General features: G+C 44.4%; 1 protein-coding gene across 1 annotated transcript in view; it reads left to right on the forward strand.

The window, feature by feature from the left end:
• The window catches only part of LOC146286374 (calpain-3-like), a 53,497-nt gene that overhangs the window by 9,712 nt on the left and 26,942 nt on the right, over positions 1-16,843 (forward strand). Inside the window, exons 3-5 of the mRNA XM_084699275.1 lie at positions 15,937-16,055; positions 16,255-16,388; positions 16,518-16,686. Coding sequence (XP_084555401.1) covers positions 15,937-16,055; positions 16,255-16,388; positions 16,518-16,686 — 422 coding nt within the window. The remainder of the gene's footprint in view (positions 1-15,936; positions 16,056-16,254; positions 16,389-16,517; positions 16,687-16,843) is intronic.

The following is a 16,843-nucleotide window of genomic DNA, read 5'->3' on the forward strand; positions in this document are numbered from 1 at the left end:
ATGACTTTCACCTTGATATTTTAGCGTGGATGTAGGCTAATTAGGATACCTGGCCGAATTGCAATGTAGGGGGCGAGAACGAGTCTTCGAACCTGTGTGTATGCCTTGTGTATGAAATTACCACATTAAACGTGATAAGCTAACATGGATGCAGCTATGAAGCCGCCGGGTTTGGGTGAGGGAACATTTATTTTTAAGAAGCTTCCCAATGGAAACCTCGACAAGACTAAGGTTGTTTGCACCTTGTGTGATGCGGAATTAGTTTACTGTATGAGTTCTTCCAGTCTGAAATACCAACTAAACGCAAAGCATCCCTTAGCTAATGCGGAAGATGATGGGCCAAGCACTGATGTAGCGCAGGGAAAGAGTCGTCGTCAAACTACTTTGACGTTTGAGTGTAACCGAGGAAAGCCCGTCTGCACAGCTCTATCAGCCAAGCAAACTAATCCCCTCGCTCACCTGGCGTGAGAAACATGTTCTTAAAGACATCGATTTGCGTCATTATTTGGGTAGCACACATATTCTGAATGCCTTCGGCGGAATTCAAATGAGCCATTTTAATCTAGATTAATCTAGATTAATTTCAAGATGACAGTGAGATTAATCTAGATTTAAAAAAATAATCTATGCCCGCCACTACTTTTTAATCAAAACAGCAGTAGTCTAAGCAGTAGTCTCAGGAGGCATGTTAATGCCAAAACCATGTTTAATGTATTGGTCTAGAATAAGGTATTCACAGTCATGTTGTTGATGCCAAATTCAGTTCAGTGTGATTGCTATGTGAATAACAAAAGTAGCTACAGTATTTGGCCAACAAGGGATGCTTAGTACACATGCAGTCAGGTAGGAACTAAGAACCCACTTTACACTCTCTCATACAAACAAATACACACTCACATACACTGTACACACACTAGTCACACACGGTAACCCACTTTACACTCTCACAAACAAACACACACACGCTAGTCACACACGTTTGTCTCAGACTCTCAGTCGGTTTCAGCTCAGTAGCTAACAATTAAAGCTAATGCTAAAATGAAACACATTAAGCACAGCCACATGAGTTGGCTAATAATAATAACGCGACTAGACGACCCTTACAAAAAAGTTTATTTTGTAAGTATACATAATATAAAAAGTATACTATTATCCTGTTACTTAAAGTATACTAGCAGTGTACTTATTTATATACTATTTTTGGTCACACTTTAGAATAATGGTCCGTTGTTAACAATTAGCTATGCAGGATGTAATAGGTAGTTCTACATTAACACCAAATTTAATACTATTAACTATTATTATATGGCAACAACAGTACAAGCTTTCTGATTGGCTAATGGGGAGTCATGCCAGACGCGTATTGCCCTCCTCAGCGGTCAATATGGCTCCGTATTGCCCTCTGACGTCATCTTCAAAATGAGCGACGAGTCAGCTGCTGAGTTTTACTATCCAGATGATGCTGAAAAGATTTGTCATCAAAAGAGAGGATGAAGACTAGACTCTTTTAATCCCTTGTGTCGTTATTTTGTGTTGAAATTAAAGCCATTTTAGCAGAACCATGTTGTCCGCTTTCTATCTAAAGTATTGAGTTGCTAGGCAACACATGAAACACAGCGAAAGAAGACTTGAGAGCTAGCTACAATTAGCCTAGAGGTATCATTTATTTTCGTTTACAAAATTAAAAGAAGCTAAAAATGCCATATAATAAATTACTTACTAACCTCGACCGTTCGGTCATGCCGGGAAATATCAAACCTCGGCTTTGCCGTATCGACCGAGCGTCGAGGTTAGTAAGTAGTTAATATGGAACCAAGATTAACTAAGCAGTAAGTAATAGCTAATTTACAACAAGGGTAGTTCCTTGGTAGGTATTTGGTTATTACTAAATACATGTATCCTCTTGAGAACTACTTGTGAACTATCACCAATTAAGAAAGAATAACCAATTAATTACTAATCACAAAAGTAACATGTCTAAAAAGTGAACAATTTGGTTGTTTCAGTTTTAACATGGTCATAACTTTTCAGAAGCTTGTGCCTCAAAAGGGTTCTTTGTGGAAACCAGTTTCTGAATATTATATCCCCCCAAATACGTTAACTACAGGTTGAGATTTTGACTACTCTTACCAAAGGATGGATGTTCTCTGTTTATTTCAAACTCAAACAAGGTATAATACAAATTTGTTTAACATTATTAATAATTAGGAAGTGATGCTGACACTCATGATTGGATTAGTTTACTATTATGAGCTCTTGAGTGTCAGTTCAATATGTTTCAGACTCCAAAGACCTACCTTTATGTTACAGTAGCCACCTGAAGAGGACTTCTCTTTAGGATATGAATATAAACATTAATGTTCTCTTGTCAAAAACCATTTGCATCCTGCATTTATGTTGCGATAAGCGCAAAACCTAATCTTCGAGATTACAATGTTTGTTAGAATATCACTAGTGCCTCACAGAAATGTATGCCTGTACCGTATGTGTCAAATATAAAATTAGACTTATTATAGGCCTATTACTTGTGAAAACCAGTATAACTCCTCACTAATTACTCGAGCGTTACCTTGTCATCCTGCAGGAACTACTTGTGATGTGGACCATTATTTTAAAGTGAAAAACATGCTACCTCCTCACTAGTTACTCAAGAGTTACCTTGTTATCCTGCAGGAACTACTTGTGATGTGGACCATTATTTTAAAGTGACAAACATGTTAACCCCTAACTAATTACTCAAGTGTTACCTTGTAATCCTGCAGGAAGTACTTGTGATGTGGACCATTATTTCAAAGTGAAAAACATGTTAACACCTCCCTAACATGTCACCTCACAAGATTTACAACATAAAACAACTGCAGTGATTGGATAATATTTTTTTAAATTATATGCACTGGAAGATTTCCATGAAATCGTAAAAGAAAATCCTACATAATGCAAAAATGCACATGCATGCAAGAATAAAGCATTTTTTTTATATGTCTGAATTAAACATTCTTTGTTTGGCACAATAATGAAACCTAGCATTTAAACAAAAAAATCTGTATTTTGGAATGAAACATTCAACACATTCAACCAACTGTGATGATAAACTGAGTCAAACATAATGGCTAAATAATTAATAAGTAAGTACATGGCTAACCCTAACCCAAATCAAGGTAAAGGCCTACTCACTACTCACGAGTCTAGCATTGGCCACTACTGCAAAATACAACAGCAACGCAATTCCAAAATAATAAAAATGATAAACAAAGAAAGAACAAATGGCAGGACTGTAAAATAACTTGCTAGATAACCCAAATCAGAGAACAGGAACCCAAAAACGTAAATAAGCTTGACATTTATTTAGGGGAAAATCAGTCATTCATAAAAATGTCAGTGGTAGCGATCAATGTCAGTAACAAGGCAAAATGCGACATAGCCCTGTGTGGAGAAGTTGCCCCGGTAAATTGTAGGCTACTACTTCTACTAGACTGTTCATCTTGGTAGCGATTGCGTTAGTTGAATTCGATTTAACGTTACTTCCGTTATACAGTCTTGCTCAGCGTTTCCCCAAGACTAGCCTCAGGTGGGTCGCAAGAGATTTTTTGGGAGTCGCCTTGTCACAATCTGCATCTCTGTCAGTGGCGATTTATTAAACAAATTAATGGTCAAATATTTACAATTGTGTTAACATTTTAAATGTGTTAGAACACGTTCATATCGAAGACAAGTTCGTTCAAAATCAGCTACATATATTAGCAGGTCAACTGACTGATTTCCTTCTCATAGGCCGTGGCGCCACAGTATATTTCCCTGTTGAAGATCAGCTTCCATGGACTTCAATGGGCAGCTTTGAACAGTTGTTTTCAGTGCTTCGAAACCATACGGTCATTGGATAAATGCTGTGATTATGTCCCGCCCATGGACGCTCAGCGTCTCTGGCGGTGAATGGAGGAGTGGGCTGGCCTGGACGCTGGGCTTCCTCGTGATGATTGGAGGGTCTGTCGAAAGACTGCATCTCCTTTTGATTGACTGTATTGACAGCCTACTGTAGCCTACTGTCAGGGACGGACTGGGAGTAAAAATAGGCCCTGGACACAGCGGGCACCCTGCTAATGCATGCAACTTCTGTGCCTGATGTGATGCTAGTTATAGGGACTTTCTAGCCTAACGTTGTCATACTCATAATTCTAGTCAGAATATGAGTATGAAAACTCTTCGTTGGGCTGTGACTATGGGGCGTGTGTCAACCGAGCTCATAAAACAAATGTCTTTTCGCTCAATTGGATAGACCTACAACCAATCAGAGCAACGTATTATGTTGTTTGTTGAAAACAAATTCAACCCAAGCGCTCTTTGGTGACGTTGTTGATTACGTTACTGTTGATCATATATCCATCATTGTATAAAGCCCGCCCTGACAATTTAATTGGTCCGAACAGCTCCTGTTAGGATATAGTTTTTCCGCAATCGAGCCCCTCCAGACCCAACTTCCCGACCACATTTTTTTGTGGGTGGGGATAAGTTGGGCTGGCAGCCAGGCTAGGGACTTTCGCGCTTAATGCTGATTTTTTGGGGCTGATTTGAGCAAAAAAGAATTTGGGGAGCTTAATGAAAAACAAACAAACATAGCCGCCTTTTCACTGTTAAAACATTGTCTAGTGAAGGTAATTACGTTTAAGTTTTTTGACCTAGTTTTCCATTTGATATTGTCTCTACTAGCTAGCTTTCGATATATCATTGTCACTTGGAATAGACCAACCGTGTTGCTGGCCAACCGTGTTGCTGGCCAACCGTGTTGCTGGCCAACCGTGTTGCTGGCCAACCGTGTCGCTCAATCTTATGCCAACATTTTTCTTAGTAGTAAATTATAAGGCAAGCGGCCCTCGGGCCAGAAGTGCTTCAGGCCATTCGGGAATTCTCCCGGTGCTCCCAATGGCTAGTCCGCTACTGTGTAGCCTACTGTTAATTTCCAGCTATATTTCATTTTTTTTACCGTAGCACCACCTGAGACTTTTGCAATTTCTACAAGTGATTCTGTATCAAAATTCAACCATGTATTATTCAAATTCTCCCGCCCACCTGCGGAGATATCAACAGCGCAACTGGGTTGTAGGTTGTGGTAGAGAATGTTTAATATAGACGGGCTCTGGTTGCGGTCACAAATGGGTTGAAAATTGTATGATAGCCTATGTATTATGTGAGTAGGATGTGTTTCATACAAGATCTGGACAACATTGAAGAACTGGACAACATTGAAATATTATATTGATGTGAATATTTATATAACGAGGTTTGGCCACAAAAAAATACAAAATGGGAGGGGGGCGGGAGATAGGTGTGAAATACGGGAGACTCCCTGGGTAAACGGGAGTGTTGACAGGTATGATCCCATCGCGGATTCAGTTAGTATAGTCGAAAAACAAACTCAGTACCCTATTTCTTAGTAGGCTATTTGCTTGGATAAGTTGCTTGCAAATTTTCATTATACATTTTATACAATTATAGCTACACCCAGGGCCGCCCATAAGGAGGGAAAGCTTTCTGGGGTCCAGCCGTGGTAGGGGGCCCAGCCGCAATGCCAGAAATTATCATGTTCGTCTTAAATATTTTTAGAAATTATAGCCAATTTATTTTCAGCTGAAATACTCACCATTACTTAAAAAAGCAAACATAAACATTGTATTCTTGCTTCAATAAAATGTAGCCTGTTTCATAATGAAACACCCCCCCTCCCTCTCTCTCCTAAAAGTGGTATGAGTCGTTTTTTGTTTTGCGATGTCATTTATTGATCTAAGGTTAAGTTTATAATGTCAGAGTAGGCTACATTTTGTTGCTATGCCAAGACCTGTTCAGAAATCGGGATAGCATAAAATAAAAGATAAGAGAAAAAAAGCAGAGAGCTAGCAAGGGCAATCGATCCCCAAATAAAAGTAATAAATAATTTATTCCAGTCAACTCCGAAAGAAGCTCCCAGCCAGGCTGCAGAGACCAGCAGCAGTAGCCACGATGCTAGCCAAGAGGAAGCTAGTTAGAGCAAAGCTGACACTGAGAAAGCGCATGTTCTGCATTGCTCTGAGGACATTCTACACTTTACCTGTAACTTGGCAGGAGGATAAAGGTCCTTCAGTAAACTCAAAATCATAAAAATGACTTGTGCTCCACAATAAGCCAGGAGAGGCTCAATCACAATACTTTCCATTTAGTGTGAAATGGCTAAACAAATTGACTTCAAATACATTATAAAAGACTTAGCATCCAGAAAGACAAGGAAGATGGCTGTTTAATACGCAAAGATGAAGGCAGGTAAATTGCATTTTATACTAGAAAATGTGGTGAGTGTAGCAGATCTCAGTGTGTCAAATTGTTGTGTGTGTGTGAGTCTGGCCCGGCGCCACACAAGTTATTAAGGCCTCTCAGTTATATTTATTAAACTTTATGTTTAAGTTTGATGTATAAAGATATATTTGTTTTCCTGTAATGTAGCTCCCATCACTGAGTAAGTCTCTCTAAGTTTACATATGTTTTATGCAGGAGAGAGAGAGCCCACACGCGCATGCGTTAATAAGTAAAGACCTATTAGGGGGGGGCCCATTCACTGGACCTTTTCAGGGGCCCAGCAATTTCTATGGGCGGCCCTGGCTACACCACATGCCTTGTTTCAGTTTAACCTAATTCCCACATTTTCTTCGAGTTTAATGTTGTTTCGTTGATCATTCCTTCATTCATTCATTCATTCATTCATATACAGTAGGCTAGGCTAGTGTCGTAGGGGTGAACTAGCCAGTGAACTACAACATTAATCTAAACTATTTATGCTTTAGGCCAAAAATGAGCTTCCCCTATTTGAAAGACCAGCAGCCGTCTGCGCTGGTCCTCAGGGACAACAGGACACACTGCATCCACCCTGCATCCACCCCAGGGGCCCTGCCACCGCGAAGCTTTTCAACCATCTCGGCAACCTCAGCCCCACTGATAGAAGCCCCCCCCCCCCGATGTCCCCAAACTCTGCTTCCACGTCGGAAAGCGTGTTGGTGGAATTAAGGAGGTCTTCGAAGTATTCCTTCCACCGATCCAGGACGTCCCCTGTTGAGGTCAGCAGCGCACCATCCGCACCGTATACAGTGTTGACAGAGCACTGCTTCCCCCTCCTGAATCGCCGGATGGTGGTCCAGAACCTTTTTGAAGCCGTTCGGAAGTCATTCTCCATGGCCTCGCCGAACTCCTCCCATGCCCGGGTTTTTGCCTCCGCGACCGCCAAAGCCGCGTACTGCTTGGCCTGCCGGTACACATCAGCTGCCTCAGGAGTCCTACCAGCCAATAAAGTCCAATAGGCCTCCTTCTTCAGCTTAACGGCATCCCTCACCTCCGGAGTCCACCACCGGGTCCGAGGGTTACCGCCGTGACATGCACCGACCGCCTTGCGGCCGCAGCTCCGGTCAGCTTCAACAATGGAGGCCCGGAACATGGCCCATTCGGACTCAATGTCCCCGGCTCCTCCCGAGACATGATCGAAGCTCTCCCGGAGGTGGGAGTTGAAGCTCCTTCTGACAGAGGGTTCCGCCAGCCGTTCCCAGCAGACCCTCACATTACGTTTGGGTTTGCCAGGCCTGACCGGCGTCCTCCCCCACCATCGAAGCCAACTCACCACCAGGTGGTGATCAGTTGACAGCTCCGCCCCTCTCTTCACCCGAGTGTCCAAGACATGCGGCCCCAAGTCCGACGACACGACTACAAAGTCGATCATCGAACTGAGACCTCGGGTGTCCTGGTGCCAGGTGCACATATGGACACCCTTATGCTTGAACATGGTGTTCGTTATGGACAAGCCGTGTCTAGCACAGAAGTCCAACAACAAAACACCACTCGGGTTCAGATCGGGGGGGCCGTTCCTCCCAATCACGCCCCTCCAGGTCTCACTGTCATTGCCCACATGAGCATTGAAGTCCCGCAGGAGGACGAGGGAATCCCCGGGAGGAGCGCTTTCCAGCACCCCCCCCAGAGACTCCAAAAAGGGTGGGTACTCTGAGCTGCCGCTTGGTGCATAAGCACAAACGACAGTGAGGACCCGTCCCCCCACCCGGAGGCGGAAGGAAGCTACCCTCTCGTCCACCGGGGTGAACCCCAATGTACAGGCGCCGAACCGGGGGGAAACAAGTATTCCCACCCCAGCTCGACGCCTCTCACCAAGGGCAACTCCAGAGTGGAAGAGAGTCCAGCCCCTCTCAAGGAGACTGGTTCCGGAGCCTATGCTGTGCGTCGAGGCGAGGCCGACTATATCTAGCCGGAAACTCTCTACCTCGCGCACCAGCTCAGGCTCCTTTCCCGCCAGCGAGGTGACATTCCACGTCCCTAAAGCTAGCTTCTGCAGCCAAGGATCGGACCGCCCCCGCCTTTGGCCGCCGCCTGTCTCACACTGCACCCGACCCCCATGACCCCTCCTGCGGATGGTGAGCCCACTGGAACTGGGTCCCACGTTGTCTCTTCGGGCTGTGCCCGACCGGGCCCCATGGGAAAAGGCCCGGCCACCAGGCGCTCGCCATCGAGCCCCACCCCTGGGCCTGGCTCCGGGGGGGCCCCCGGTGACCCGCTTCCGGGCAGGGGCAACTAAGAACTATTAATGTTTTTCTTCATGGTTGGTTTTTTGAGCCACGCTTTGTCTGGTCTTTCACCTGGAACCTGTTTGCCTTGGGTGACCCTACCAGGGGCATAAAGCCCCCAACAACATAGCTTCCAGGATCACTAAGACACGCTCCACCGCGGTAAGGTGGTGACTCAAGGAGGGGTTTGTGTGTCTTAGTGATCCTGGAAGCTATGTTGTTGGGGGCTTAATGCCTTTAAATCTATGTAATCTTTATAAATAATAAGTAGGCTATGCATTTTAATATAAAATATACAGAAATATCAGTTGTAAAATGTAATTTAAATACGGACCCCTGCAACCAAAACAAGCACGCACACCCCTACAATTTCCCCAGAAATAAGTAGGCTATGTATAAATGTATAAATAATAAGTAGGTTATGCATTTCACTATAAAATATACAGAAATATCAGTTGTAAAATGTAATTTAAATACGGACCCCTGCAACCAAAACAAGCAAGCACACCCCTATAATTTCCCCAGAAATTGTACCCTCTCTAGTTTTACAATTACTTACTAATGTATTAAAAGGTTTAATAGCCCCTCAAACGCCTCCGATTATAAGTCACTTGGCGAGGACAGGGGCCCTTGCAAAGTTACACTGCAGATTCTTAGCTGTAAGAAACTATTCACTGCGTAAGCATTAATGTTGCAAGAATCCAGCTCTTCTTATAAAATGTAACAGTCATTTAACTCATGGTTACAATGGTAAACCAGCACAACAAAGACCAGCAACAAAACACTACATTCTAAGCAGACACATTTGTATTTTGAACAAATGGCAAACTTTAACACTATTTACCGCCTTGCATCATGGGAATTGACCAGCCAATGAGCCATGTTATTTCGTTCTTCAGTCAGTTTGACAGTATAACCTTCAAATGCATAATGCAACCCTTCTGTCTGCTTCTTTCTCAAGTAGCTTTTTCGTTTTTTCCATGAATACTCCAATTGATAATTATTAGTATAAGATTATAGGGCTTCAGAATGTTTTGGCAGTAATTAACGTTACAGCTTCAATACCAAAAAATATTCAATGTGCAATGCATAATAGTTTTTCATAGACATAAATAATTAGCATAGCTATGCGACTATCCGTGCTGCACACCCCTAATCAATACTCCTATCCTAACCTTGTTGAAAGATTACAGAAGCTAGGTTTAGCTGTAACAATATCCTGGGTAACATATACTATCACCACTTAATACTATTTTCCACAGTAGCATCTGCATTTGAAAGCCTGCCCACTACCACTGCTAGTTTGTTTGTGTGGCTAGTTATTTTGCCTGAATTGACTCTGCTTTATGAAAAAGTCCCCTTTATTCTTCTTGGGTGGCATAGCTGATCTACAAAGCACAAAACTGGGCAAGGCAAAGGGAATATTATAATGTTTTACTCTGGCCTTTTATGGGGTATGTATTGGCCAGACCAGTGGCGGTTACTGGTCTTTCAAAGAGGGGAAGCAAATTTTTTGGCCTACATCCTAAAAACGTTCAATTTATTTGGCTAGTTCACTGGCTAGTTGCACCCTAAGACACTAGCATAACCTACTGAATGAAGTAATGAATGAACGAACGATCTAACGAAACAATATTAATCTCAAAGGAGGACATTTGGAAATATGGTTAAACTGAAACAAGGAACGTGGTGTATAAATGTTTGAAATGTATTGTAGCGACCCTGTGTTATTGGTTGTTAATGTTCATGTTCTCATTGGAGGGGCTGGGGGGGTTGTGGGATAAGTGTGGTGGGTCTTTTGACTGTGGCCTATATATAGGAGTGTTTTGGCGGGTATCTGTCTCTCTGTTTTTGTTCGTGTTTAAGGATAGTAATGAGTGTGTAAGCAGCAGAACCCAAACAATTAAGCAGCATTATCGAGATTGTTCAGATTGTTGTTTATTGAGTATTAGTTAACGCGAAGACAGTGGCCCTCAACTGTCTGTGTAATAAACACCCAGCACTTCACCGGTCGACTCCCGACTCCTCAATTAGCATCCCGGCTAGGGGTGCTACACTGGTGTCCAAAGTGATTCGAACTGGGGTCGTGGACCGGCTAGTTTTGTCCTAGTTTGTGTGAGAAGATGGAGGGCACGAGACCTAGGATAAAGGAGGAGAAGACCGAGGTCAAGATCGACATGGGTGATTACGGTGCATGGGGCTCGTCCTGGTGCCCTGCTGGGGATGTGGATCGGAGGGAGAGAAACGGCGGCTTTGTGGGCGGTTTGCCTGCCAAAATGGAGCCAACACGACAGGGCCGGAGTGACACATCGCTGCCACCACCATGCGACGGAGTGCAGACCCGGCGTAATGTAAACAGCAATGGCGCTGTACAGCACCCAGGGGCTAATGACAGAGTGAAGACACCACGGTTGTCTGGTGATGCAGACTTCGAGGTTTTCTTGGCGCAATTTGAACTTTTAGCGGACTCGGTTGGTTGGAGTGTAGACCAGAGAGCATTGCAGCTAGCTATGTGCCTGTCTGGGGAGGCTGTGGCTTGTTTTGTTTTTGTTTGCTAAAGGCCGATTTATACTTCTCCGACTCCGTTACAGACAAACGCATGCACGGAATCGGACGGATTGGTTGAATTTATACTACTCCGACGGCTCTGCGTGCTGAAAGCAATTCACCGACAGAACAGTAGATGGTGCTGCACTGCGATGCTAGCTAGGTTATTGAAAAGTCGGAGCAAATTTACAAATTTGCTGTTTCATCAATAAAATAAGCACATTTCAGCAACTACACTGCCCATTTCTCGTCACATTTTAATTCAGATGCTGATTACATGTAATGAAATATGAATTGTAAAAACTTACAACAATGGCGGTCAAAGGATTCTGTTCTATTGTTGGTCACAGCAACCCAGCCCGACGCAAGCCGCTCTTAATACGGACCAATCACAGCCAAGGGGTATCCGTAAAATGACGGACTGACGGACGGAAAGTCAGGAAAATCAGGAGGTGCACGTAGAGCTCTCCGAGGGGCTCGGAGAGGGAGTTCCTTGACAGGGAGGGCGTTCCCTATGTGGAACTGGTCTGTAAAAACGCAGAAGTATAAATTGGCCTTAAGCTCGGAGCAGAGACGGGACTACAGGGCGCTAGTCGGGCACTCGATAGGAGATATGGTCGGGACAGACATCCTGAGCTCATTCTTTCGGCATTGGGTTGTAGGGAAAGACTACCGGGGGAGTCGCTTAGATTGTTGGCTAACAAGATCGAAAGTTTGACCCGGCGGGCTTATGGTCATATGACACCTGCCGTGCAGGACAAGCTAGCAGGTGACCACTTCGTCCTAGCTTTGGCTTCTCCGGAGCTGCGAGCACAGACACAGCTGGCGAGGCCACGTTTGCTGCAGGAGGCGTTCGAAGTAGCAAGACGGAACAAAGTAATCTGGGGAGTCTGTCGGGAAGGGAGCAAGGGACTCAGCGGTGGTCAAAAGGGTGGGATCATGCACAGAGAGTGAAAAATGACAGAGGTAGACAGCCGAAGTGACAGACCTAGTCCGTGCAGTCTCTGTAAATGCTCCACAACAGCCCAGCTAACCCCGCCGTCGGCGCTCTGGCCCTCTAGTCTGCTGGGCGTGCGACCAGCCTGGTCATCTACTCCGTGACTGCTCTGTTGTCCACAACTCGGGAAACGGGAAAGGGTCCGTGCCGAAGGGGCAGGGCGGACTCTAGACATGCCCCCATGTAACGGACAGCAAAAGGACCAGCAGCGGGTAAATACTAGACTTACTGATATTGTGGTGGGGGGGCGCACAACAGCTGGGGACTTTTGCCACGTTCCAGTGATGGTGGAAGGGACTGCATGTACAGCATTGGTGGACACTGGGTCAACTATGACAATTGTACGGCCAGACATTGTTCCTAATAAATTGGCATGGGAGCCCACAGCGGTCCAACTGCAAACAGTTACAGGTGAGACTGCTCCAATGCTGGGGAAGAAGATTATGACATTGACTGTGGGGGCTAGAACAGTGAAAAACCTAGGCTGTGTCTACAACATTTACATTTAGTCATTTAGCAGACGCTCTTATCCAGAGCAACTTACAGGAAGTACAGGGACATTCCCCCCGAGGCAAGTAGGGTGAAGTGCATTGCCCAAGGACACAACGTCATTATGCACGACCGGGAATCGAACCAACAACCTTCTGATTAATAGTCTAACTCCCTAACCACTCAGCCGTCTGATCCCTACCGCCCACTCTACGAAGTACACTGCAAAAAATAAAATTACATATTCAGTGCACTCCGTTGCTGATAAGTGCTGTCTGAAATGGAACACTTACGTTAAACACTTGCCGGATGTGACGGACGCGAATCTGACACCCGTGAAACCTGCCAAAATGAACGCGATTCTCCACCCCAAGTGGAAAAAGCTGCCGAAAGGGCTCCTCCTCTTCCGCTACGGAGCCAAAATGGCGCCCGTTTAGGGCGAGTAGTGTCCATTGTTGACCGTTTGCAGTGCACCATTCAGGTTCTTTCAGCGCACTGAATTCTGCTGGTTTAGTGAGTGAAGCGCCCTAAGCACTAAAAGTCAGTGCTCGAAGTGCACAAGTGCACTGCAGTAGACACAGCTTAAGTGTGTGTGGCAAGTGTCCAGGACCCCTGTATACTGGGCCTATACTTTATCAGAGACACCGGCTGCCAATTAAACCTAGGCACAGGCACTATGAGCTTTGGAGGTGGGCCCGATGGTAAAATGTCCACACCTGAAAATCCATGTGTTACAATGTATTACAATCAGTGGTGATTTCTTTAAGAAGCTCAGCTTCCCCTGAAAAAAAAAAAAATTATGGTCAAATATTTACTATTGTGTTAAAATGTTAAATGCATTGGAACACATTCATATTGACGACGAGTTCTTTCAGAATCAGCAACGTATATTAGCTGGTCGACTGACTGATTTCCTTCTCATACATTCCCGTAGCGCCACAGTGGATTTCCCTATTGAAGCTCAGCTTCCATGGACTTCAATGGGGCTGCTTTGAACAGTTTTTTTCAGTGCTTCGAAACTATGTCCTGCCTCGGACGCTCAGCGTCTCTGGGGGTGAATGGAGGAGTCGGCTGGCCTGGATGCTGGGCTTCCGCTTGATGATTGGAGGGTCTGTTGAAAGACTGCATCTCCTTTTGATTGACAGTCATTTTTTACTATAAAAAGCAATCTAAGCTATTCAAGCTCAGTCCTTGTGCATAGACAAGTGAACGTAAATGTATTTGTCAAAAGGCCAAGAGCCTCAAAAAGTTCATATCAAGCCCTGCAATCCAGTGGCCAGGGATATATGATGACCTGATCGACACTCAAGTGTTGATCAGGTGAGAAGTTCGTCTTTTGCAACCGACATGCGCAGTTGAGCCTGCTTGACAGTTGTGTGACGTAGGGTGATAATTGGTCTGTTTGGTATGTTCGCAGCACCGGCTGTAGCCGGCTGACTTGAAGCTGAGAATGCCATTGGCTGCTTCAAGTCAGCCGCTGCAGACGACGCCGGCGCTGCATGATGTCAAACGCACCATTTAAAAAAAATCATAGTCACAAACTGAATGAGGTTATCGGAGCACACTCCGGGGGCCAGTCCTAAGCAGCTCGGGGGCCGGATTTGGCTCGCGGGCCGCCTATTGAAGAGCCCTGATGTATGCTAACATCGAGTATAGCCTAGAATTTCTGACCGAATTAGCTTTCATTTTTACATATGCCTACTTGGACCTTGTCCTGACAATAAATAAAGAACATAAGGCTACATGTTTTGCCAGGATAACTGAATCTAGGACCTTGGGCAGGTTCTCCGTGGCCTTTTTCGTCCACCATAGAACACTAAGGGAGGAACACATTGGCCGCTTTTGGCTGCGAAGCGCCTGGAAGCGCAGCCTTTTTCCTTTTGGCGCCCATTTTATCAATTTGAACTGTTCACACAGGCCGCGAGGCGCCGCAATCGTTTTGGCAGCTGGTCTAATTTTTCCGCGCGACGCCTGAGAAATCGCCTGCAGGATGATAAAATACAGAATATGATATATTTGGATAAACAAACATGTTATTAAGATTTTGCTACGTTAGTTGTAGGCTATAGCCTATCACTTAAGACCTAACTTCACTACACTGGTAACAGATGGCCAACCATACCCCGATAAAAATTATATCTGACATTTTGGAAGATTGACAACGCTAAATTTATCATCAAGATGAGTAGCATGGAGTTGTATGACCCACAGCACGTTGCCTATTTTACCTGCCTTTAAAGAACTGCATTTTATATTGCCTCAAAAATAAACCACTTTACACGCTTCACTACACATTCTTGGGTGTTAAGCAGTACACTCGACACATTTAAACTTCACGCAGTGCCCGGTTCACAAGATAATCGAGCCACAGACCCACACAGTTTCCTGGCATCATAGTATAACGAGTAAGCACTGTCCAGCCTCTCGTAGCCATGTCAGGTGGAAAATTGGATGGGGATCAGTCAGTCATCTGTCTTCATAGAGGAGGAGGAGCATGCACCCCAATTCATCAATGGATCTGAAGTGGAGAAGGTCAGCTGCTTCAAGTTCCTCGGGGTGTGAACATCAGCAACAACCTCACCATCCGGTCGCGCACACGCAGACGCAGACTGGACAACAGTTTCTACCCAAGGGCCATCAGGCTTCTGAATGGACACTGATATGGACATTGATTTACTGCACACTAGTCACTTATACACTGTCACTGTCACCTATTGGTTGCACTTTCAGTAACATTGCACTACTGTACCTTGCCACCAGGCTCCTGTATAGTCATTCACATAGTCACTGATCTGCAATTTTGCACTATCGTACTGTACTCCACTTAGGTTAGAATAGGTTATAGGGTTGAAATAGGTTTATGTACATTTAGGGTTAGTATAGTCGATCATTTATTGCTATCTGTATATTTAGGAAGTTTCACTTATTTAAGCTCAGCATAGTTGTAAATTATGTTCTGTGTACTTATATGTTATGTTATGCCAGGTGCTTGCGTTGTCTTGTCTTAAGAATTTCAGTACCCTGTCTGACCTTGTGTTGTTCTGTGTACCTGACAAATAAAAGACTTGAACTTGACCTCATACATCCAGTCTAGTCTACAGTAGATGCATGGACCATTTGGAAGAGCCTATGAGGCATACTGTATATGTGAGCACATTTGTGGTTTCCATGAGGGCATTCACTTACAAATGACATCGCTGGGAACTTACACTCTATGATCTCTGTAAGATAGAGGTATTTCTCTCAGCAGCTTTCCATTTTTGGGTTTCAGAGCCAGCATGTACAGTACCTGAATTTCAGTATTTGATCTGTTGTTGACAGGTGACTGCTGGCTGCTGGCCGCCATTGCATGCCTGACACTAAATGAGAAGTTGTTGTATAGAGTTATCCCTCCAGACCAGAACTTTACAGAGAACTACGCTGGCATCTTTCATTTCCAGGTATGGCCCTCATCCCAAACCCTCAAAGCAAATTAGTAGGCTACTTTGAGGATCAAAATTCTCCAGTACATTTTTAGTTTATTAATACGTTCTGCCAGTCTTTGAACAATATTTTGAAATATGTTTAAAACAATATAAATAAATCCTTTAAATTGAAGCACATAAACATCCTGTGTTCATCGTTCTTCTGTCCCACCAGTTCTGGAGGTATGGGGAATGGGTAGATGTGGTGGTGGATGACCGTATCCCCACCTGCAGAAACAAGTTGATGTTCACCAAGTCTGGCAGGAAGAATGAGTTCTGGAGTGCCCTGCTGGAAAAGGCCTATGCCAAGTAAGTTCCTGTAATTGGCCCATTTTGTCTACAACATGGCATCATACATCAACCTTTTTTCCTCAAATAAAGACCCAATTTCAAAGCATTATTACTACAGTACCCTGATGGATACAACCCTCTGGTCAGATTGAATGGCTCCTATGAGGCCCTGAAAGGAGGGAACTCCCTGGAGGCTATGGAGGACTTCACCGGGGGAGTGACTGAGTTCTTTGACATGTCTGAGGCTCCCAAAGACCTCTACATGGTCCTGAGGAAAGCTCTGGACAGAAGCTCTCTACTGGGTTGCGCCATAGATGTGAGTATTCTTAGCATCCACTTGTGTGCTAAATTCAATTTAATATTCTGCAGGGACACTGCTCAGCAAACTACTGGATTCAAACACCTAAGTACTCATAATTTTACTTAGAATATCTGCGTTGGCTGATGATTACCTTTGCAAATCTTACTGGTCA

Source organism: Hypomesus nipponensis, chromosome 6, assembly GCF_054491055.1.
Source record: "Hypomesus nipponensis isolate SF chromosome 6, ASM5449105v1, whole genome shotgun sequence".
Classification (NCBI taxonomy): domain Eukaryota; kingdom Metazoa; phylum Chordata; class Actinopteri; order Osmeriformes; family Osmeridae; genus Hypomesus; species Hypomesus nipponensis.